Below are 25,923 nucleotides of genomic sequence, written 5' to 3' on the forward strand. Positions count from 1 at the left end.
CCATACTTTTAAGCAATTATATCTAGAGCTAGTGCGTATTCATATAAATTGACTAGAAATTATTTCATACTTTTCACTGCACCTTTTTCGAAGTCGGTTAAATTTTTTTTCCAAAAAATTATTTTATTTCACTCTTTTTAGTGGCAATCTATAACCAATAGGTTTCGTGCAATAACAATAGTTATGAGCAATATACAGGATGACCCAAAAACGTTGGAAATCCTTGAAAGGGGCGGTTCCGGGGCGGGTGGGGTGGTGATTTGAAACAATTTTTCCTTAGCGAAAATGGTGTTCGAGGCTTCATTAAGAGGATATTCCAGAAACAGAAACTCGCGCTCTGATTGGTCGGGGGTTTCTGTCAATACCTCCTTAACGAAGCCTCGAACAACATTTTCGCTATGAAAAAAATTGTTTCAAATCACCCCCCGAAACACCCCATTTAAGGACATCAAACTTTTTTGGGACACCCTGTATAGTTGCAAATGAGATTATCAGGAATGCTGGAAGGTTCTACAAATATGGAATTAATCGGGATCGGAATCGGAATTAATTAATGAATCAAGAAAAAAAAATAAGAATTTTGCAATAACAATAGTTATAAACAATATGAAAAATTCATAAATTTTTGGAAATGTGATCATCGCGAAAACCTGTACGGCAGCAAAATGTAAGGGATTTCATCGATTTCAGGCCAAACATACGTGAAATAGTACGCTTTTTGCGATACGCCCTGGTTTTTCATGGTTGGGTTAGGCCCGGCTAAAAAATATAAACAATAGCAAATAAGGGGACCGGAATATTCAGTAGCTCTCCAAGTTCGGCACTTTAAACGCAACAAAACAAAACAAATAAAATCTGAACAGTGCAATCGCGCTGCTTGAGACTCAAACGGTTAATGAGCGGTGCCTGTCTAGATGCCCCCATTGTGAATTCTAGAAAATTACCTTCGATGACTGCAACCGATCGTTTTAATGATTAGCAGTGCCACCCGCATGTGTATACCAGAGTTTTCGATGGCGATCGCTATCACCATACTGCCGATGAACATCATCGTGGTATCGTTCATGTAGCAAGCGCAAGTATCGCTCGTGGTCATTATACCCATCAGCGGATAGAGAAAAACGGGAATCAGACCTGTGATTGGTAAGGGAAGCACTTCGGTCATCCAGAACAATGCCATCAAACCGATCACATATAGACACCGCATCGCTATCACCTGCGTCGAATTAAGAAATTTTCTTTTTCTACTTTGCCTTGCTCTTTTTGCAGCGTGAAAAAAAACAAACGACACAAAATAGAGGAGATAGGAGGTAATCGGGATCACGAGCAGTTATTCGGGATACATTGTATACTAAATAAATTAATTATCGTGTATTTCAAATTGGAAAAGGGAGACACTGAATAACTGGACAAGAAATACTAAACAGTATTTATTATTAAGGGCTCATTCCGGTATGGTACCTTCACAAAATCGATTTTTTTTTTAAATTTTGTATGTTTGAATATGTATTGTGAAATTATGGTATAGAAATTTCAAGTATTTTAGCTTTTGTGATTATTTTAAAACTGCTGGAAACTTTCAACATTTTTTTTCAAAATGAAACATTTTCTCTGCTGGTGCATGTAAAAATCTCAAATACTAATCAGTTCTGCATGACTCTGAAATTTTAACACGTGATTCTACATACCAATGAACCTGGTCGAGATCAGATTATGTTTTTATGTTGAGTTTATCATATATTTTTAATATATGTTATAATGGAAAAATTGCTCAAAAGACATTCGCAATTTCGATATTCTTCTGGTCTCTACTATAGCAATACTAATACTAATAAAGAACAGATTTTATATTTTCGTAAAGAGGTGAATGGCACGAGATTCTTGCCATAATGAAAAGAAAAGGAAAAGAATACGCAACTTCAAATACACGACACTAACGTAAAGAACCGCGCAAAACTAAGAAAGGGAGGATTGTAAGGATAATGATAGCCAGAGAAGAGATTACGCTGGTGTATCGACGAACCTCGGTAGTCTCGAAGACGATGACAGGCAACAGGATCAGTGGCCATATCACAATCAGTATCGACTTCCAGTAAATCGAGAGGAACCTGGCCAACAGAATGGGGAAACTAGTGGTTTTCCTGAAACAATTGACACTAAAAGTCACTACGCCGCACAGTGTTCTGGAAAGCGGTATTTTGTGGCCAAACACCAATTTTCAATTTGAATATGTGAACAAATTTTTATTTTCAACGCAAAGAGAACCCTTGAAAGCTTCAAAATTTAAAGATATTATGTCTTTCAAATAATTCTGTGATCGGAAATAACGTTTTTTTAGAGAAAACCACGAAATTCGATGTGAAACTAATTGTTTTAATTATTTGTTATAGAACGTTAAAATACAACTTTGCTTTACATTCTTATACATGCGAGTAGGTGTCTTTTGATTATGTAAAAGTGAACTAAGTATTATTTAATCCATATAAAAACAGTAGAAAGTTTATAACTTGACTGCGGATTTTTATGCATTTATAGAGAATTTGAATGTGCAAGAAACTACAAAATGCACACAGTATGCAAGAATATAAAAAATATTGAGGGTAAAGTTCATATTGTAATATTTGCAGAGTAAAATAAATTCCTATTTAGGTTCAATTTTTGTAAGTGCGTTTACCAAGATGTTATTTTGCATAAAGATCTGCAGTCTATTTATAACAATTTAAATTTGAATTTAAACTTTGGTTCATGGTGGAAGAGATATTCTTAAAAATAATTTTTTCTTTAATTCCTCATTACGGTGTTATAGAATGTTAAAATCTATTAAATTTTGTATTTAAAATTTGTTTAATATCTCTTGTGGTTTCAGAGATATTAGCAAAAATATGAATAACCAGAATTATTTCGAAGGGGTGTTACCAACCCCTAAAATCGTGTTGAGACCAAAATGGAAAAGGGCTCTGTGATTAGGTCCCCATGAACTTTATCTCTGCAAACATTCAAATTTTTTGTCAATTGCTGAACTTCCCTTATTAATTACAAAGGAATAGTAAACAACAGAGACTTAATTAAGCGAGTGACACAAATTGATTTGTGTCTGCTTCCTTGAATAATGATTTTTTTATAGTAAGTAACTGATTATTCAAACTAACTGTGCATATCTTCATTAAATAGGAATAATTATTTTACAAAAATAGAATGAATTAATTTTAAGACAATTAGAGTATAGTATAGGAATATAATATAGGAAAAATATTAATGCGTTTATTCAATTGTCGCGGACCGTATGTCAGAGTTGGGTAAGAAAACTCTTGAAAAGACTGTTCGAGGTAATGAAATCACTCATTTTAAATGTTTAATTTTGTATCTATTTCTTATTGGTTGTTCGACACATTTTTCCGCCTTGTATAGGGTAATCCACCGAACGTACACGCCCTGATTAACTCCTAAAGATGTATGTACTGTATGAAAAAATTTTTTTATACAAAAATTACATGATTTGAAGAGGCACATTATGCAGTGCATTTGTTTCCTTTATAGGTAGAAGCGTTTTAGATATTTTAAAGTCAAGTCACCTTTATTAGCTCCAAACCAAATTGTTAACGAATAGTTTCACTTCATTTCTCAACAATTTACTTATTCTTAGCGTAATATTGACAATATCTCAAACGTCTGTCGCGTTCGTAACTTTATACGGAAGTTACTATCGGGTGTTCGGGCGCAATTATCAGCAAAGTATGCTGGGTACAACATTTTCTATATTTTCTCGGTCGACTCGACCCTTGATGACTTCTCAGGCCATAAAACAGGTTACACCAAGAATGTTCGGGTCCGCGACCCGAACGGCTGACCGTGCGGCAATCAACTGTAGATTGGGGATAATAAACTGTTTCACTGCAGTTTGCACTCACTTAATGGAGAAATTTATTATTTTATTAGGTTATAGCACCATTGTCCTACGGAAATCTGCAAGGTTATAACATTTTAAACTTTAGTTTAAACTAGCTAAAGTTAAACTAGTTAAATAACTTTTGAGAAAGTAAAACTATTCGCTAACTGTTAGGTTTAGAGCTAATGAAGGTTAATACTATTTTTATTCAGACTCCATGTTCTTTAATACATCGACATAAAAAATATAACGTTACATTTAAAATAACCAAGTAGACCTTGAAATTTCAAAAACGCCTCCACTCACAGAAGGAACGTATGTGTTGCATAACATATTCCTTCAAATCATAAAACTTTTGTATAAAAATATTTTGTATACAATACATACTTTAAGGACTAAATTACTTTTTTCTGGGTTAGGTCCTCTGAAATTCTTCTGAAAATTTGAGCTTTAGAGATTTACTAACTGCCATTTCTAGAAAAGAGATCCTTTTACGTTAGACAATAATAATATGTACATAAAGTACAACGCCGGTTGAATTTTTTATTTTAGTTTATTTGAACGGTAGAAATCATGTCAATCAGTGGTCAAGATTTGTTTCACGACGGCACGGGCGGCAACGGGTCGCATAATTTACAATTTTTAGGAAAATATTTTTGTAAAAATTTGTACATCATGCTAAAATAGTAATGGAAGCGTATGTAAAATTTCAATTCAAAATCTTGCATACTTTTATAAATAGAGACTGGTAAAGAAAAAGCTTTTTAAAGCCAGAAAAAAGTAATTCTCCCCTTAAGGGATGAAAAGTCACCTTCAATGCGTAAAAATTATAATTATGTTCCACAATTATTTTTTTTTTCGAAAACAGTTGATTTGAAGAAGATCTTTTTGCTGGGATTTATTATACATATATTGAATAACAAAAAAATCATTTTTATTTAGATTTATCAAATGAAAAGGCGACGCTGGAACTATTACATGACAATTCTTCTTCTAAGAACTCGCTAATCGGCGAAGCACTTTCTTGCCGAGTTACATAAAAAAATAGGAATTTTGCAATAACAATATTTATAAACAAGAAACAAATTCAAAAATTTTTGCAAATGTAATCATCGCGAAAACTTGTGAAATGAAAATACTTAGTTTTTTATTTCAGGTTTAACCTTACCTGAGAACACTGTTGCGCTGATTAAAAATCATTCTTGTCGTGTAATGTTTCCAGTATCGCTATTTTATTTAACAAATCTAAATAAATATTATTTTTATATTACTCGGTGTATGTATAATAAACCTCAGCAAACAGATCTTACGTAAGACAATTGTTTTAGAATAAAAAAATTGTTGAATTTAGCTATGATTTTCACGCGTCTAAACGCGAGGCTTCCCCATAGAGATAATATACATACATGTATATTGATGTACATCTACATGTATATTGATATACATGTACATCTATACATATGTAGATAGAACAGGAAAGGCAGGCCTACCTGTAAGTGGAAATGAAAAGAGAAAAAGACCGCGGTACCCTATCCATCTCTATGCTTTTATTTTTATGATGTAAAATATACATGTAATTATTAAAAACATAGACGACAACCATTTATCGTTAACATAAAATTGCGCTGGTAGACATAGACAGGTAGGGAACTGCGGCATATTTCTCTTTTTAGCTGGAGGTCTGGTTCCCTACTCTGTCTATAATATCTCTATGGGCTCCCCTCCTTAAAAGTTAATTAATGTGTGCATGTTGCGCGGACCAATTGTCATATTTACCGTGATTACAATTAACTATTAACTGATTGAGTGGCCCATCGCTAAGAGGTAACCATAATTGCATTTTCAGTTATTCGATTCCTCGACAAAGATTAATCGAATTGTACGGAATCGTAGTCTCGAGTCTATCGAACGGTTTCCCGAGTTCGATTTCCGTCGAAATTGGTTCAGTCACGCGCGAAACATGCATACGTACCTTCTGTCCGTGGAATTGATGATTTCCGGGTACGGATCGTCGGACTGCGTGGCCATTGCTCCCTATCGAATCAAAAGGAAACGTCGTTAGAAAAGTCTCGGGTTAATCGTTCGAATACGACTATCCGATCTCGCGTCTCTCGACCGATATGGAAAACGGAAATGCAAGAACACTCGGTGACCAGGTAGTTCATTGACGCACACGCCACTATGACGGAAACGATGATAATACGATGCGGTTTCAGGCGTTACAAAATCGCGAGTGTACAGCGGTCCTTTTGAACTAAATAAGTTTGGAGTTTTCAACAAGTTATTATTTGTTTGACGTTGAGACTTGCATCTCAGAGTCATCTTTGAAACCCATATTACAATTCAAATGTTACAATTCAATTTACTACATTAACTCCCTAAGATTTATTTAAGAGTAACGAAGATGGATCCTATAATAATCTTTAGAGTTATCCGAACTGGATTTATTCGATAAAGGATTCACTCTCTATTCGAACTGTTTCAATGATAAATAAATTATCAAAGTCCCCAGTTATTCTCGAATAAATTAATTTTATTCGTAACTCTCATTTGAATATTATTCGAAGCTGAATTTATTCGATATTATTGTCGTATAGTAATTTATTCTAATAACGTCCAAATTCGAATGACGGGCATTGTACATACTTCTCCGAACTAGAAGCCGAACTAGATTTTTTCAATAAAGAATTCACTCTTTATTCGAACTATTTCAATGACGAATAAATTAGCAAAGTCCCCAGTTATTCTCGAATAAATTAATTTTATTCGTAACTCTCATTTGAATATTATTCGAAGCTGAATTTATTCGATATCATTGTCGTATAGTAATTTATTCAAATAACGTCCAAATGCGAGTGACGGGCATTGTACATGCTTCTTTCATTGATTGGTCTTTTCAAAATTATTATTCAGATGAAAACTTTGCTCATCTCTGTCTAGAGAAACGCGTCTCTTATTTTGGAAAACATTGGTATACGGAATGGTAAGTGAAAGTGCAATGTGTGTGAAGCTGGTAGCTCTCTTTGTATATAGGAGTTCATAAATACAGTATAGTCTCCTGTATCCGTACCCCCATTATCCGAATCTCTTAATGTACGGATGTTCTATTATCTATATGTTTTGTTATCCACACAACCTGCCTTCTCATATAGAAGCATTTGAGTCATTTGAAAATGGTCTTCTATGATTTGAGGCAGTGTTGGACAAGTACATACGGATTTTACGATCAGTTGAGAGCATTTCTTGCTATAGATATTACTGTAAATTTTGTATTTAAAACGTGATTTGTTTTCAAATGTTCACCATTCTTATAAAACTGATATTTTGAAAAATTCCTATGTACTGCTACAGTATACAGGGTGTGTCAGTTAACATTTGCACCTCAAATATCTTTGTTGTTGTTAAAGATACATCAAATATCATAAGGACAACGTTGAATGGTTCAATGAGTCAAAATTCAATTGATGCCAAAAATATTATTGTTTTTGTTATTTTTTTTTAAGGTATCAGGGTCAACTTCATTTTTTCAAATGGAACCACCCTTTTTCGAACACCTACAATGATAGTACCTTTTATTTTACGTACTTTCATAATTACGATTACGATTATAATCAAATGTTTCAGAGTTGTGACTACGATCCTATTTTCAGGTGTTTTCTGACATAGAAATTTTGTACCTCAAAACCGTCTTCAGGTTCGTGTTCCTCACCCCCAAAAAAACTTAGAAAACCATGCTGATTGTCAAAATTAAAAGTTAAAAATTTTCAGTTAACATAATTCATGGCATAGGGTAGATAGGGTAACTTTTTACAATTTTTTATTTCGACGAAAGCATGGTTTTCTAAATTTTTTGGGGCGTGGAACACGAATCTGAAGTCAGTTTTCAGGTACAAAATTTCGATGGTTAAAAATCCCTGAAAATACGATCGTAATCGCAGAAAAATTTGCGATTACAATCGTAATCATAATTCTGAAACATTTGATTACAATCGTAACCGTAATTATGATCATGATTATGCCCAACACTGGTTTGAGGCACAACGGGAATGTAATGCTACGTTACTTACAATACAAAATTTATGTGACTTGGCGATTAAAACGTAATGGAACGGTTAGATATATGTTGAAAAAAACTTAATTTTGTTCATTTCTACTTGAATAAATGATATTTAATACGAAAGAAAGTAATTATTCTATTATCCGAAAATTCCATTATCCGGCCACTTTTGTCTCCTTATTAGTTCGGATACGGGAGTCTCCACTGTAAGTAAAAGTTGACTTCATTTCCAGTAGTTCTGTAGTTCCCGATCAATCAAACTAATAGTTCCATCAATTAGAACTATTGGTAATTTATTAAACAATTTTAGGTTCCCGAATCGAAAGTAATTACAGGATGATCTGTTGTTCGATTAGGACGAAATTAACAGTTAAAAACAATTATTCAAAAGTTCTTATTGATACAATTCTTCAGAACTATCAAAAAAAAAATTCATATTCGGTGGATTAAGAGCAAATAGTTAGCAAAAGAGTGTGCTGCAAGAATGGAATTGATATACGCTAGCTTATTATTACGCTAGCATAGCCATTGTTTCTTGAAAACGGCTGGAGCAAAACAATTAATTCTTTGGCAAATAATTAGCAAATAAATAGCAAAAAAATATCGTGTTAATTTGGCATTGGCCTTTTGAAATGGCTACGCCAGCTTAATATATTGGGCTGTCTGGAAAGTCCATGCCGATTTGTAGTAGGCGGTACAGGTCTGAATATATCGGAATGGCTGAAAACAAATACATCTGTACATTCCTTAAGGCCCCATACCACAGTGCACGCGCGGTAAGTGGGTGTATTTTTAATAATTTTTTTCCGAGCAAACGATGAATGGTTTTTTTTTCATTGATACTTCTATCCAATATATACATAAATAAGACACTACAAAAATTTTCTTATCCAAATATTACGAATAGTTTGCGGTGCACGCCGCACGGTGGGACGAAACGGCTTTCGGCGATCAAAAATCGATTTTCGTGAATTCGAAAAATGGAAAAACTGTTTACGTACATCGATAGAGGATAAATTGCTGTTTAATGTAGTGCAATCCGTTTTTTGATATTTGCTTCCGTTTTGCTGTGGTGCGCATTCAAAGGCAGTTGAAATTCGTCCAAGAAAAACGCTTACGATATTACTCCTAACTTCAATATACGATTCTAAAAAACTTTGCTCAGAAAGACGATATTCAAATGAATTATAATGTTTACTAGATTTGTATAGATAGTATTCAATACATAAAGTAAATCAAAATGTTAACAACTTTTTAAATAATAGGGTCTGCATGGAGAGAAGTACATTTAAGTAAAATTGTAACTTTACGCATGGTTATAAAAAATTGCCCGCACTTGTCCAAGGTTTAATTGCTATCACAGGAAAGAGTGAACCATCCTCTATCAGATTCTGCAAAGATCAGGTGCTCCTAGGTGCTCCATTTCGAGAAAATGGCGATTAAATTGGACTAAACACATGTTGGCCGCAGCGCTTGATAATCGAAAAGCGGTACTAGATGCGATGGTTTGCCCGTCATATAGACTTTTTAATGGATTTAGCGAGAAGATAAACATGTATACGAACTCCTCATGATGACAAACTAAGTTGCAATGTAGAAAATTTTTAAATAATGGGGCTCGAGTTTAAAATAATACATACGTTTCACGGAACTCTTAACTTTACGCATAGTTGTAAAAAATTGGCCGCAGTTGTCCGCAGTTTCATTGCTATCACTGGAAAGGGTGAACCATCCTCTATCAGATTCTGCAAAGATCGGGTGCTCCTTCGTGCCCCTTTTTGAAAAATTGGTGATTGTACTTAGTGGGACTCGTGCGGAAAATGGTATGTACGTTTGTACGCTTACTTCTATGATTATTACGTACATCTTGTCATTTTTAAATTACTAAATACATTTCTCTCATAGTTAATAACAGGTTTGAGTCAAATTTTGGTTAAATAACATTAAGTATGTCAAACAAGTGAAAGATATTGAACGCGTTACACTTTATACGTGAATATTTGGACACCCTGTAGCTCTAATTGATTTATGCTCATATAACTTAAGTATCATAGTATAGGGAATAAGTTCCTAAAATTTCATTAAAATATTTTCAAGAGAACCAAAGTTACGGATTTTTGATCGCCGAGAGCCTTTTCATCCCACTGTGAGCCGCTATCAAAAGGACACTCTGCCGAAATTGCTGCTTGGTGGTTGACAGCGATTAAGCCATGCGGTTCATCTGAAGAAAAAAAATATATATATATTTATAAACTAGACATATAGAAAAAAAATGACGAACCACCGAATTTTATTTCCCATTTTCACAGACAATTTTCATTCTTTATGAATAAAAATAAAATAGAAGGGGACCCTTTATAAAGAAATCCGTACGTAGTGCTGTAAACCTATATGTCTAGTTTATAAATATATATTTTTTTTTTCTTCAGATGAACCGTATAGCTTAATCGCTGTCAACCACCAAGCAGCAACTTCATCAGAGTGTAGCGGTGTACACCGCAAACTATTCGTAATATTTGGATAAGAAAATTTGTGTAGTGTCTTATTTATGTATATATTGGATACAAGTATCAATGAAAACAAAAACATTCATCGTTTGCTCGAAAAAAATGATTAAAAATGCACCCACTTACCGCGCGCGCACTGTGGTATGGAGCCTTAACAGGTGGAAAGGTTGTGGAACAAAATGGTACAGATATAATTCAATAAATATACATCAAAATTCAAACATGCCTTTGAATTTTTCTTAAAGACAGGCATGAACTTTCCGGACAATCCAATATGTTCTTTAGCATGTTCAAAACTATCCAAGAACTATCCTCTTTTAGTTTCATCAGAACTCGCCCCAATCGAACAGCAGATCACCCCTATACGTGTACATAGCACAGATTCTCGCACTTAAAATCGTTTAAAAAATGATCCAATAGTTCTAATCGATAGAACTCGAAAATGAAGTCAGAACTCTTAATTATTTATGAGCTTGTACAAAGTGAGCCACCAGCTTCACACAGCTTCACGAACGCTATTGTTTCCCGATCGAATCGACGATACAAAGAGCTGCGGTGCTTCTTTGTCTCCCGCTTCCTTCTTCTCCCTCCCTATGATCCGTTTGCCGGGATTACAGGCCAAGTAATTTTACTAAGCGGCACCGAACGAGATTGACCTCGCCGGTCTCACGGTGGGTCATCTAACCCCGTCGACGCGTTTTACGTATCCGTCGTTGAATTTATTCCCAGTTTCAGCTTCGCGGTCGTTTATCGTTCGATTCCCACCGCACGCGATCGATATCTGAATGGGATTAAGTTTGATCGAATGCAAAACACGCCATTCACCAAGTCGTAATTAATGCTCAACGTGTTTCGTCATTTTGCTTCAAGAACGGAATTTTACCCGCGTACACGCGTCACGGGTTTTCTCCCTTTTCTTCTGTTATCGGCAGCCGAAGGTCGTCGAAGGAAAAGAACTTCTAACTTAGCGGAAGTTGTGTACCGATCGGTGTGTTTTTTATCTTTTGTTCGATCTATGGTGTTGCAACTGTGTATCGAACGGTCGCGAAACGGCACATTCCGTTGTATGAATTATGAGCTCGAATTGAATTTAGTAATAGTGGATAAATTCCCGGTAGGTAACGTGTCATTAGAAAACGATTTGATGGTCGAGACTGTTTTGATTTAAATCACCACGTGCAGAGAGCAAAGCGGAATCGAATTTGTTAGTTTTTAACGCACAGCAAGGGATTGGAGAATTTATTTGCATTTATTGCTCACTGTATTAGTGATTAGTCGAATCTATCGACGCCGACGACTTTATTTTTCATTCTCGATGGCTTGGTAGGTTAATAGATTCGAACAACAAATGATTAGAGAGAGAGAAAAATAATATACAGAATGTTTGTTTAAATGGGAACGGTTGAATATCTCGTGAGGGGATGAAGCTATACAAACAATTATTTTATATAAAGGGGCAAATTATTATGGTGTAGATAAATGTTATTGCATTGTGGATAAAAATTATATAAAGTTCCACTTAAAAAGATTAATTGTTTTGTTATATCTCTGAAACAATTTCACTTATAATTAGACTGTGGATCTTTACGCAAAATAAAATCTTAGCATACGTGCCTACAAAAAACTGAACCTAAATAGGAATTTATTTTACTCTGCAAATATTATAATATGAACTTTACTTTTAATATTTTTTTCATGTTATTGGATACCGTGTGTATTTTCCCATTTCTTGCGCATTCAAATTTCTTATAAATGCATAAAAATTGCCTGGCTATTTATCATACAATTTGCCCCTTTGGACTAAATTACTTTGGTTAAAACATTTTTGTGATGATTTCATCCCCTAATAATATATTGAACTATTTCAATTTAAACGAGAAACCCTGTATAGTTACTAACGTGGTTTTATGTATTTATAATGTATATCACTATGGAGAACGAAAGGGATACAAAATATATTTTATAGATTGGTAAAATTATAATATCTTTTCTTCAGTTCGACGAATACATAGAAAGAGTTTTAATTTTTGTTCTGCAATCCACGCCAAATAATTATAGAAATTTATCTGTAAATGCACTGTCTGGTACAATTATTATTGTTCTTTAAATGAAAACAAAAAAGCGATCACTATGGAGAACGAAAGAGATACAAAATATATTTTATAGATTGGTAAAATTATAATATCTTTTCTTCAGTTCGACGAATACATAGAAAGAGTTTTAATTTTTGTTCTGCAATCCACAGCAAATAATTATAGAAATTTATCTGTAAATGCACTGTCTGGTACAATTATTATTGTTCTTTAAATGAAAACAAAAAAGCGAATATTCTGGGAAGGCAACTTTTTCGCGGAATATTATTATATTTACTCTTAGATATGAAGAAAGAAGGAAAAGTTGTCTTCTTGAAATATTTCCTTAATCGAATTCTATTGACCAAGGCTATTAACATCTAACTGTACATAAAAAAAATGTAAATATTGTCATCTAACGGGTATTATTCCGTTCGTATTAATAGTAACGCCTCATTTTGCATAAATGCATATTTTTTGCATACATTTAGCATATGTTTTTCAGATTCGTACGCGCCTGTGCATAAAGCCAATTAATTACAACTGTTAGTATTAATGTGCACGTATATACTGTAATATAATTTCTATCAAACTCCATCTTTCGTTGTGTGTAATGTTGTAAATCATGCGCTCGGTACTAAACAGGATTTCCTTCTCCGTAATTAGAAGCAATGCTAATTAGAAAAAAACGCGTTTTCAATCAGACTTTTTATTTACGAACATTCAAGTTGGCGTTTGTTTCGCAGACTTCAATGTATGTACGCTCGCATACTTGCATAGTGAAACCGTGTACGATATATCGGTGTAAACGTTATAAAAGCGAGCAATTGAGGATATACGTTATGGCATTTTGCTCGTTATAGTCGTAATTTTGTTATTTAATGTACTTCACGATACGCTTGATATTAAATACACTGTATCTCTCTATAATATTCTAAACTATGGAAATAATACCGAGCATAGTTCATTTTTCCATATTTAGTAGCAATATTAATTAACACTTAGTAGACCGCACACTTTTCATAAACTTGACACGATAACGTGGCTTAACTTACACTTTTATAACTCTTATAAGACGACGATTAATACCGTAGTATTTTCGTCAAATTTTACAATTTTTCTTTCATTAAATTTGACATAACTGTTAGATCTGGGTGGTTATGCAAATATTTAACGATCGGACAATTTTGAGTGTAATTTTAATCCGTATAAGATTAGAGACAAAAGGGATTTCAAGTATGCACCTCTTTTCAACATTAACTCTTATCTACCGACTGTCAATATTATCTTTGATTTTAAATTGAATGCAGTTTGTATCACATGGTTATTGTGTATGTTTCCAACCGCACAATACAGCGAGCGTAAACAGGAAGATATACCTAATCGGTTGGCAATGCGTTGAAAGTAAACAAGATTTTGATCAATATTTTCACTTACGAATCTTTAAAGTGGCATTTGTTTCAAAGATTTCAATGCCTGCGTGTTGACATAGTTAGCAAACCGTGTCACGACACATCCTTGTAAAACGCTCGTTGTAAAAGAGAGTGAGTTGTAGGGGAACACACGCAAATCAGAATGATTATGGCGGTTTGCCCGTTGCAATCGTGGTCTCGTTTAGGCTCGCCACAAACAAGTTTATTTGTGTTCAAAAACTCTTTGAATTTTAGTGATAAGGAAAGACTTGAAACAACGATGCTTCAACTTGCCTTCGCGTCTCTTAGGAGAAACGGGCAGAGATGGACTAAATTAAATAAATATTCATCCGATAATCGTTAAATAAATATTCAAATTTAAATGAAGAACTAACGCAGCGTCGATTTCGATTAATTTTCATGTAGTCAATTTTAAACTGTCATCTTTTTTTAAACCTGAATTGTTTGATTTTTCGCTGTTATAAAAATGGGGATTTTTGAGCAAGAATTGCAAACATTTATTAATTAAGTTTTTTTAACTGATATAATTTTTAATTCAGCAGCTCATTTGGTCGCTGGATCAACAGTTGTTATTTATTGGGAAAAGTTAGCACTATTCTTCGAACAGCTGAATCAACAGAATTGGTGCTAAAGGTTACAATATATATTGAAATTTGAGCAACAATTTTAAAGTGGCCTCTCTTTTTAAACTTGACATGCAGAGAGCAAATTTTTTGATTTTTCGCTGTTATAAAAATGGGGATTTCTGAGCAAGAATTGCAAACTGATATAATTGTTAATTCAGCAACTTATTTGGTCGCTAGATCAACAGTTGTTATTTATTGAGAAAAGTTAGCACTATTCTTTGAACAGCTGAATCAACAGAATTGGCGCTGAAAATTACAATATATTCAAATTTGAGCAACAATCTAGAATGGTACTTGAAAAGTGTTCCATTTCGCGTAGAATGACTCTACCAAACAATCATTGAGTAGATGTTTACGGTTGTCGACTTTGAATCATTAGTTGAAGGCACACACTCTAGCATTGACATTGCTTCCTTAAAATAGGAGAATGTTTATCCTCGATACCTCGAATAATCCTTCAATATTTGGTAGAAAGGGATCAAGTAAAAATTACGTCTTTCTCAAGAGAAGTAACTGAACATTTTTAGAAAAAGATCAAACAAATTCCGTGATTTATGTATAAAAATTAAGTATGCGCCGAAGTATGAAATTTACAAACCGAACTGGAGCCCTCGTTACAAACGTTTATGTTTCCTTAACTCGCATGGTAGCCGTAGTCGTGGGTCATATCTTGGAATCGCACAAATTTCGAGTCAATTCCTTTCCGCCAGCGAGTCTATACGTACGTTGGTTTTATTCGTTATGTATTACACGGGTCAGATATCGCCCATCTCTGGAGCCACAGGACCGAGGAACATTCGTAAAAATCACGATCGCCGCACCATTCACCGACACGATCAGAATGTCGATAGTAACCGATCGATCGGATATCACCTGGCCGATTAATAAACGCGTACGTTCGAAAATGCATACGTTCCCCAGTCGGCGGTGAATTCGGTTACCGTTGATCGAACGGGAAATTGTCCGGTGTCGTTTTCCGCGCGTACCCGTGTTCACTGTCCTGTTGCGAGTGGATCTGATCCACTGGATCACAGGAGACGGTATACACGAGCGAGTTCTCTGTCAAAAAAGTGGTTCCACTTTCGGTAGTTGCACGCACGCTGCACCACCACGGTCCGTTCTGTTCAAAGGCACGCAGAGAGTCGGACCTCTTACGATTAAGCTATCACCCCTCTCCATCTATTTCCCTCTCTCTCTCCTCTTGTCGTTCCTGCGTTTTCTTCTTCTTCATCTTCTTCTTCTTCTTCTTTCCTTGTTTTTTGTCTACCCCTACCTCGAGGTTCGTCTCTTGTCTACTTGGTTCGTTCTCCAACGACTGGTAAGTGAACCCAATGGAGCACCGGCTCCGCGATGCAAACGTCGTTGTCCGTCCCGCGACCTTGATGCCTCGACGATCCTCTATACCGGGCATAGTCCAGGGCATGAACTATTATATGTATATTAATTACCGAGTCGAATACTTCACCTACCGAGCGCAGGAATCGAACGCCAGGGGAAACATCCGCGAGATCGATCGATTCGTTCGATCCACCGCGCGATGCGCCGGATCCCGAAAAACCTGGCCTCTTGGAATATTTGCTGTTGAATTACACTGTCCAACACGATTTTTTTTCCGCGATATCCACTAGGTGATTCTTATAGGGTTTCTCGTCCTAAATACGAATCTGAAAGTGAAATTGTTCCATCACCCTTAGTTTTCGAGAAATACGAGATTTTGTAAAAACGGTCGGTTTTTAGAGAAAACGTAGTACTACTTGAAAACTACGAACGCTAGAAAGTTCTATTTACTCTTAAAAGATAGAGGAGTGTTTTCTGAATATGAACACATATTCCTTTAGAATTATCTGCTCCTTTGAATGCCTGTAAATGAACACCGAATTTTAAAAAAAGTGATGATGCGTGAATTTTTCACGAAATACTTTTGTATTTTAATGAAGAGTTATCCACCTAGGTCGATTGTACACTACGTTATCGGATTCTGCAAACATTTCTGAAGAAAAAACCACCCGCGGCAAATGTTGGAACGGTTTCTAGTCCATACGGTTTCACAAAACGTCAACTCGGAACGCATGAACGGTGTTTTGCCGCTGCACAGCCATTGCTCCCTATGTTTCGGTCAGTCAGGGCCGTCGCTACGGGATTCGCCTAATCGGTGCCACGCGCTATCGGTTTTTGTATTACATTAACATGTTCCAGATAAGTAATTCTTCATTTTTAATATCTCATTTATACTGCAACTCAACAAAACAGAGACAATTGTCCACTGTTTAAATTTTAATCATTAATTTCCCGTTTTTATATCTTCAATTATTCGACTTTTGCTAATTTCGTATTGAGCAAACTTTATTTAAATCTAAATTGAATTATTTAACAATTAATTCAATCTATAATTGTATATTTTGTTGTTAATTTTTAATGAAAACTGCTACCTATAAAAAATCTCTCTTTAGAGCAGAGTTTACCCCCCAAACACTAACTTAAATAACAAAAGATTAAAGTATCTAAAAGGAGAAACATTAAGCTTTAAAATGGTTTTCTATTCGTCAATGTGGTGCGAATTTTAACGAAGTTACGAGAATTTGATGGTTATTATGCAAGCACGTGGCGACGATTGTACAGAACGCATGACGACGGCCCTGATTAACCGATATAAAGCGACCGAAGCCTGCGCGCCGGCAAACAGAATTCGTCCTGGATCTGTACGATCTAGAAAACGTTCCAACATTTACCGCGGGTGGTTTTCTCTTAAGAAATGTTTGCAGAATCCTATAATGCATAGTAAATTCGACCTAGACGAATAACTTTTCATTAAAATACAAAAGTATTTCGTGAAAAGTACTCGTGTCGCCAACTTTTTGAACTTTGGTGTTCATTTACAGGCATTCAAAGGAGTAGATAATTCTAAAGGAATATGTCTTCATATTCAGAAAACACTCCTCTATCTTTTAAGACTAAATGGAAGTTTCTAGCGTTCGTAGTTTTCAAGTAGTACTACGTTTTCTCACATAATTGACTGTATTTACAAAATCTCGAATTTCTCAAAAACTAAGGGTGATGGAGCAATTTCACTTTCAGATTTGTATTTAGGACGAGGAACCCTATAAGAATCACCTAGTGGATATCGCGGAATTTAAAAAAAGTTTAAATTTGTTGGACAGTGTTATATACAGTGAGTAACTTTAATATTCGAACACTATGAGATTTTTACATTATCACATCATAACTTCGTTTCTAACAAAACAAGCAAAAAACATAATCAAGTATTATATTAACGTATATGTTCAGTAAACAGTAGTATAAGTTTTACTTACATACTTTCTGTAAGTGTGAAATAACACGATTTAAACAAAACATTGTCTGATTTTGCGCGTTACTTTAATATTCGGACACTTTTAGAAACTATTTATTTTGAGGTCAATTTTTATAATAATATGTGTTTTAATATCTTGTTGAGTAGCCATTCTGTTGTATCACTTCTTTTAAACGTTGTGGCATATTGCTAATGATTTTTTTTTAAATATTCAATAGTTATTTTGTCCAATTCTTCTTTTAACCGATGTTTCAACATTTCTTTTGAAGATATTGTTGTTGTCCTGATACGTCGCTCTAGTTCATTCCACACATTTTGATAGGATTGAGGTCAGGTGATTGAGGTGGTGGTTGTAAAAATTTTGGACAATTGTACAGTAAATATTCTTGCACGATGGGTGCCTTATGTTTCGGGTCATTGTCCTGGTAAAACTTAAATGTGTTTAAAATTCCCATTTGTGTAGCACTTTTGTGTAAATTATTTTTTAATATGTTCAAATATACATTTTTGTCCATAATATTGTCAATAAAAACTAATTCGGCCAGCCCAAATGTAGATATACAGCCCCAGACAAGCACACTGCCTCCTCCATGCTTTACAGACGGCCTTAGATTTTTAAATTTAAATTCTTCATTTTTCTTACGCCACCTTCCATCTGATCCAAAAATGTTAAATTTACTTTCGTCGGTAAAAATGACATCGTTCCACCATGTTTCTTCCTTCAAAACAAATTCTTTAGCAGAATTTAATCTCTTCTTTCGATTCTGTTCATTCACATATGGTTTCTTCCTAGCTACTCTTCCAATGCAACCACTATCTTTTAAGACTCTGCAAATTGTTTGGGGATGTACCTTCTTCCCAGTCTCGTTTAAGAGCTCTGTTGCTGATTTTGCTGCACTGAGTGAAGGATCCTTCTTTATTTTTCTTATTAGTTTCCTCTTATCACGTGCATTCAACTTCTTCGGTTGGCCCTTTTGGAGTATAGACTCTATAGGATCCTCGTATTTAAACCGTTTGATGATATTTGCCACTGTACTCTTATGTTTTTTATTTGTTTTATTAAAAACGAAGTTATGATGTACTAAAGTAAAAATTTCATAGTGTCCGAATATTAAAGTTACTCACTGTACATATACATACAATTGCGTTAAGCAAAAATGAATTTACCGTTGAGAGACACTGCCCTTTCTGTCTTAAACTTTAACAGTTAAAGTATCGGACTGGCAGCACCAGGTCTGACGACCCTTGCCTGTTTGTTGTCGAAGGCCAGGGCAATAAACAGAGCGCAGGCAAAATTTCCTTTTCTTTAAGTAGACGTTAGAATTTCTCTTTCGCGTAGACCTGAGCTTTTAGTTAGTTCTCGTTCGTTCTCTAGACGGCCAACACGTCCTTCCAAGTCGTCGAATAAAGTAGACGTTTAAAATAAAAAAAGGACTGTTATTAATTCCACCCATTTCCAATATTTACTAAACGGCAACGTGTCATTTTACTACAAAAATAAATGTACTGAGAATAAATACACAACGTTATATCTGTTACCGCAGATTCTGATGGGCAAGACCCTAGGTTTCGAATAAATCTGAAGTCTGCCGATGTGTTTGTCACGTTTCCTCTTTTGAACATTTTCCAGAGAAAGAAACGAGACAAACACATCGGCAAACTCCAGATTTATTCGAAGCCTAGGGGTTTGCCCATCTCTGCCGCAGAATAACGAAAGTGAAAGTTTTCGTTTAGGCTATGGCCTACCCTCTCAAGTACCTGAAAAGACACTTCCTGTAGTTTACTAAAGACTAAACAGATTTGCTAAAACTACGCTGTATACAGCTAGAAATTCTTTCTACGGTTTTCTTTTATCGTTCATCGGTCAGTCTTGCGCGGCTCCTCGTTGAGAAAAGATCACAGTTTGCTCGACTCAATTTAGTGAATAAAGCTACAGTTAATCTATAAATTAAGTATTTCATTATTCACTTACAGTGGGTGTAGGATGTATTCCTACACCGATCAATTTCCCAAAAAACTTTTGTGTGAAATTGTAGTTTCTTAACTTCTTTTTTATAATTAATGATATTTTACATATTCTCGGAAGTCTCTGAGATATATATAGTCCAAACAACATTTACTAGTTGATATAATTTTTGTGAAATTAACAAAAAAATGCGAAAAGTGGGTAAAAGTATAGAAGCAATAAGCATTTGTGCGATTCTTATGACGAACCATTTACAGTAGAGTTAGTAACGCAAACACGTTAGTTTATTGCTCCGTACGAATTAGAAAACATCAAATTTCCAAGAAAGTACTTTTAGAAATGACTCTAATAGAGGAATTGAAGAAGATCTCACTTCGAATAACTAATAATTTAGTTAATTTAATGCTTAGAAGAGTTACAATAATTATAAAATCAAAAGGCTATCCCACGAAGGAAGTATTATATACTTGTAAATTAATGTAAATTTCCTTTGTTTTTAATGAAGTTTTAAAAATTAAACAGTTGTGCGAATACTTATTGCTACAATATTTCTATCGATTAATTGTTTCTTTTTTGTTAATTTCGCAACTTACATAAATAGCTATTTTTTTGTAATCTATCTATCTATTCTAGAGATTTCCGAGAATATGTAGAATGTCATTGTTTATAAAAGATAAGTTAATAAATTACAATTTTACATAGTTTTTTTTAGAAATTCATCGGTGTACGAATACTTTCTATACCCAAAGTATATCCCATTTCCAATATGGCCAAAAGTCGAAAAATCACTGTTTTTATTCCTGACTTCGTACCATACAATCTTGTGTAGAAGGCATCCCTGCATACTGTAGCAAAAGGAAGTTACGTTATTTTATATTTGAAGTGCAGGGTTTCAGTAGGAAGCAGTACGCGGTACTGCGTCAAGCATCACGCTTGCTTTTCTTAACGCATTGAAAAGTATTACAAATTACCGTTTGAAGTGTTCGATTTTTATTTTGTGCGATGGAGGATATTCTTGAAACTATATACAAGTTTGCTGTTGTATTACATTTGAATATTTGTCTACTTTGCATGATATTTAAAATGGCGTCAAAGTACGGGCTCGAAAATATTCTTCTCTAAACAGAGTAACCTAAACTTCGATTATGAAAATAGTTATGGTCCCGAGAGATTCGGGAAATCTGTGGGAATTTGTAGATAAAGATGTCTTCTATTGAAATCATCGAACAAACTTTTCCCTCTGTTGTATTATTGTTAGTGTTGCTTTTCAAAAATAGAAAAAAAAAAGGTTCGAACTTCATTATTGATGTGCATAATAGAATTTTTTATGCTGATATGGAGGGGAACGTATCGTGATAGAAAAAAAAATTATGTCTAGGTCATATTTTTCGAAATTTCAAGATTATTAGAATTTTGTTAAAAATGTGATTTGGTATCTTAATTATTGTATTATAGCTAATAAGTAATAATTGTATTGTAGCTGATAAAAAGATGAATTTACACATCCACAATATATTGACCTTCGGATAACATTCCGAGGCGTTATTCATACAAAATTATACTTTACCGTACATAGACAATTAAATGTTTATTCTTTTAATATCATTAAATGTACACGAATAGAATACTACAGAATGTGCTCAAAATTGACGACTATTACTCTCTATACATTTTTCTAATCTATTTCGTCATAATATTGCACAGTATTTAAAATTATGGTCATGATATTACCACATTCTGTGATAATCCGTTGAATACCTTCTGGAGCGGTTGGTTGCGCTGAATAAACGTTGTATGTTAATGTTCTCCATCGAAAATAACCACAACTCGTTCAGAGACATAAGTTGTTCTTCGACGGTGTTTCGATGCCTACATTAACGATTTTTTACAAGAGACAAAACATTCTTATTAAACATTCTTATTTCAGTTACGTCAAGTACAATTTTACAATGGTGAAAATAGCCCATCACATTTAACAAATCGCCAATGACCTTAAAATCTCGGAAACTAGACTTTCAGACATTTGTTTCTACTAGGGATGGCGTGAAAAATCATTATTAGTGATTTTTCACGATGATCACACAATCACGATCGCAGTCGTGATTAAACTTCGATCACACGACCGTGATCCGAAAAATGGCGTTTCAGAAGCGGTTCATGTTATTTATTATCGTTAGTGTATCACTATCTCTCCTTAGCGGAAATTCAAGAAACTACAAATGAGTCAAATTTAAATTGTATTAAAATTATATTAACATTGCTTTTAGACTATATTATAATACATATATAACCTAAGAACAACATAATTCGTGAAAAGTGAAAAGAATGTTCTCTACCAATCAGAAGCGATCACGAAGAATCACGAATCACTGTAAAAAATCATCGTAATTGAGAATGAACGTGATTGAATCACTCGTGATTCAAAAGTAGCAGTTCACGCTATCTCTACTCTCTACTATAGCATGTCCTTCTTTAAACGAAACATTATCTTCTTTTGTTTAAGGATGATACGATATGTTTCTGCGTATCATCGAAAGCAACGGAGATATTTTAGGTACAGAGCTTATTGTTAGGTGACTCCCTATAGACATTCCATTTCCTTTAACCAGAAGATTTATTGCCGTTATCTATGATCGGAAAATTCCAAAAGCAAAGTTATAGAGGGAGAATAGACCTTTCGAATCCACATAACGTTATACAGAAAATGAATAATCCAGTGGAGACAACGTCGAGTTGAACCAAAACAGTACGAGGTTATTTCTGAACCTAATAATAAAATTTGGTTAGATATAAAAATTGTTTCTTACATGCAAGGTGTTTTTTTAAAATCGGAATGGTTGAATATCTTATAATGGGGTGAAACTGTTAAAAAAATGTTACAATAGAAGTTATTTGATTCAAAGGGACAAATTGTATGGAGTAAATAATTTTGTTGCAAGTGAAGTAGTGAGGGAGATTTAATAAACCAATTAACTTTTTTCAATGAAACCTTCTACAGTCAGTATAAGAAGTATTCGTACAGCAACCAATTTAAAATAAAACTAATATCGAAAGAAATAAAAGGTACACATTAAAAGTAATAAACTTTAATTTACGCAAAATCTACTCTAAAAATATGTAGGAATGTTGGTTAATTATTTCCTCCCCTAAAATTTATGAATAAAATAAATATATGTAGTTTTATTTTGAAAATTGATTCTTGTACAAATACTTATTACACTGACTGTATATTTTTATTTATAATAGCATTTGTTTAGACAAATTCATCGACCTATCATATGTAATCATTTATTGTACAATCACATAAAGCCTCAAAGTGAAGTTTAAAGCCAGTAAGTTTAACGTAGCCTCGCAGTTGGTCAAAAGAGGATAGAATATCTTTTTTCCTTCGTTCCATCTTCTATCCTCGTTTGACCGATTGGCGGACTGCGTTAAACTTATTGACTGAAACTCCAATTGGAGACTTTATGTTACAATAAATGATTGCATATGATAGGTCGATGAATTTATTTAAGTAAATGCTATTGTATTATGAATAAAAAATATATAAGGTTCCATTTAAACAAATTAATTTTTTTTCCAAACCTCTTCCACTTCTTTACTTACAACAAATATAATTAATACCAAACAATTTGTCCACTTGCACCAAATAATTTTGTAAAAATTTTTTTTTGATAACTTCATCCCCTCATGAAATATTTAACCATTTCGATTTAAATCAAGACTTCTAAATCTTATTTCATTTACGACCCTATTTATGATTGTGATATTCTTCGTGACCCAAAAAATATAAAATAAAGAGGTGTAAATATTTTGTGACGATTTATTGATTATGTAACAATATATATACATATGAAAAAATATAGTTTTAGAATTTGTTTAAAAACATACAAATATAGGATATTAAAAATTGCACAAAAAGTTGTAAAATTGTTTTCATTATAGTTACAAAAATTATATACCCCATTTTTCATCAAAACTACATTTTTTGCAATAACACAAATAAAAGAGAATATTTAATATTTTACATTAAAATTTCGCGACCCCAAGATTTCTGACCCCTGATTTAAATAAAACAATCCTGCATGTAAGAAACAATTTTTATATCTAAAAATATTTTATTATTAGGTTCAGAAATAACCTCGTACTGCTTTGGTTCAACTCGACGTTGTCTCCACAGACGTTGTATTATTCATTTTCTGTATAACATTATGTGCATTCGAAAAGTCTATTCTCCCTCTACAACTTTGCTTTTGGAATTTTCCGATCACAGATAACGGCAATAAATTTTCTGGTTAAAGGAAATGGAATCTCTAGTAGATAAGAATCAACATATCCGATACCTGCTTCGAAAAGACCTAAGCGTCAAGTTTCTGGACCTTTTCCACCCCCCATGGGGATGATCGACGGTAGTCATTAGATCGCAGCTCATCCCTTCTGCCAGTTCTCGAGTCGTTTGACTCGAATCGGTCGAGAGAAGAACTCTGTGTCCTCGTCGATCATAACTGGTTACCCGGTGCATGGGACGCCATTATCATCGTAATTGCCATTTCTGAAGCGTGTGAACCATTTTCTGGCTGTCTAATTGCCGATAAAGTCAGCACCGTAGGTTGAACGAATAAATCGGACTATTTTGTTAAGATTTTTGATCGAAGGAGTTCACGCAGCAGGAACCGCGAATTTTTATTTTTATCTCTTCGGTGCTTCAATGTATCGTCATTAGTTCCGAAAACAATTCCAAAAAGAAAGTTCTATAGGAAGAATAGATCTTTCGAATGTACATGACATTATATTAGATCATCCCATATGTAACGTCGTTTTCCGACGTTAACTTTCAGCGAAAGAAATTATAACTTATGTTTACTTTAAACATAAACGTATTAACGATTCCGTTTTTATAATTTTTTTCCATCTTTCAGTTATCGTCTTAATTCCACCTTTTCAAAATATTCGAAGTTTTGAACGATCCAGGTGGGACAACATTGAGTTTCATTGAATACACTACGGACTTATCCCTCGACACGATACCATAATTTTCTTACGTATAATAATTCACCAAGTATCGTTGATTTTTCTTCTTTCAGGTATTCCATATTGTTGACCTTTATCCTAAACAGGTCCTTATCCTCACCCTATACCTCCATAGTTTTTGTTTCATTAATATCTACTTATGATTACTACGCACATGAAAACTTTTTGAGATCTTGTACATAATCACTGTTGTATTGCTAGAAGTACGTCTGCCTAGCTAGCCCCCACACTTAAATAAAATTTAACGAAAAAATTGCATAATAATGCACTATTTATGCGTTATTATGTTGAACTCCAATTTTGCGCTCCATTAAGGGCCTTTCTTTCTAGTGCAAATCTAAATTTTGTCTCCTGATTTGTTGACATTAATAAAATGACATTATTCAATTATGCCCGACAGATACTCGAATTAAGTGTTATTATTGAGATGATTTTAATTTTTGTGCTTCCTAATTTCAATTTTGCAAGTCTTTGACGTTTGCTCAATCTACCTGGTGTGTGTGTGCGCGTGTGTATACATACAATTATTACCATATATTATTTGTACATTAATGTATATCATATAGTACATGAAAGCAGTGTTATCTTTTATAATAAACTGTTTAGTTGGTAATATGAGCAAGTTACGAGACAAAACTTGCATTTGCACCAAGAGTCCCTTAGGGGATGAGTGCAAAAATCGAAATTGCTCTTATACGATAGCGCATAATTAGCGCATAAATCCTGCATGTTTTTCTGTCGATATTGCTTATCATTAATATGTGGGGGGGGGGGGCTTACTGTCAGCCCCCCTCCCCATTTAAATAAATTTTTTTGCATTAAACGAAGCGAAAGCAAAATTTTTTTTAACGGAAGTCTTTACTATATCTCAAAGTTTATAATGTTATAATATTTATAATGTAATAATATATAATATTTATAATATTTATAATGTAATAAATAGTGTTGTTATAATGGATTCTCCTCGCTATACGACCCTCCGGCGCAATGTGTGTGTGTGTGTGTGTGTGTGTGTGTGTGTGTGTGTGTGTGTGT

The 25,923-nt window shown here is 34.1% G+C and overlaps 1 protein-coding gene across 4 annotated transcripts in view; it reads right to left on the bottom strand.

The window, feature by feature from the left end:
* Window positions 1–691: 691 nt before the first annotated feature.
* The window catches only part of LOC128878082 (protein I'm not dead yet-like), a 25,519-nt gene continuing 287 nt past the window's right edge, over window positions 692–25,923 (bottom strand). Inside the window, exons 1-4 of one of the 4 annotated variants that reach the window (XM_054125945.1) lie at window positions 15,568–15,836; window positions 5,859–5,920; window positions 2,024–2,141; window positions 693–1,216 (exon numbers count right to left, since the gene is read on the bottom strand). In XM_054125945.1, the coding sequence (XP_053981920.1) occupies window positions 941–1,216; window positions 2,024–2,141; window positions 5,859–5,914 (450 nt within the window). In that variant the 5' untranslated portion in view covers window positions 5,915–5,920; window positions 15,568–15,836 and the 3' untranslated portion in view covers window positions 693–940. Of the gene's footprint in view, window positions 1,217–2,023; window positions 2,142–5,858; window positions 5,921–15,179; window positions 15,837–25,923 lie in introns of those variants that run through there. The other 3 variants (XM_054125944.1, XM_054125943.1, XM_054125942.1) reach the window with 3 other exon arrangements.

Source organism: Hylaeus volcanicus, chromosome 6 (assembly GCF_026283585.1).
Source record: "Hylaeus volcanicus isolate JK05 chromosome 6, UHH_iyHylVolc1.0_haploid, whole genome shotgun sequence".
NCBI lineage: Eukaryota > Metazoa > Arthropoda > Insecta > Hymenoptera > Colletidae > Hylaeus > Hylaeus volcanicus.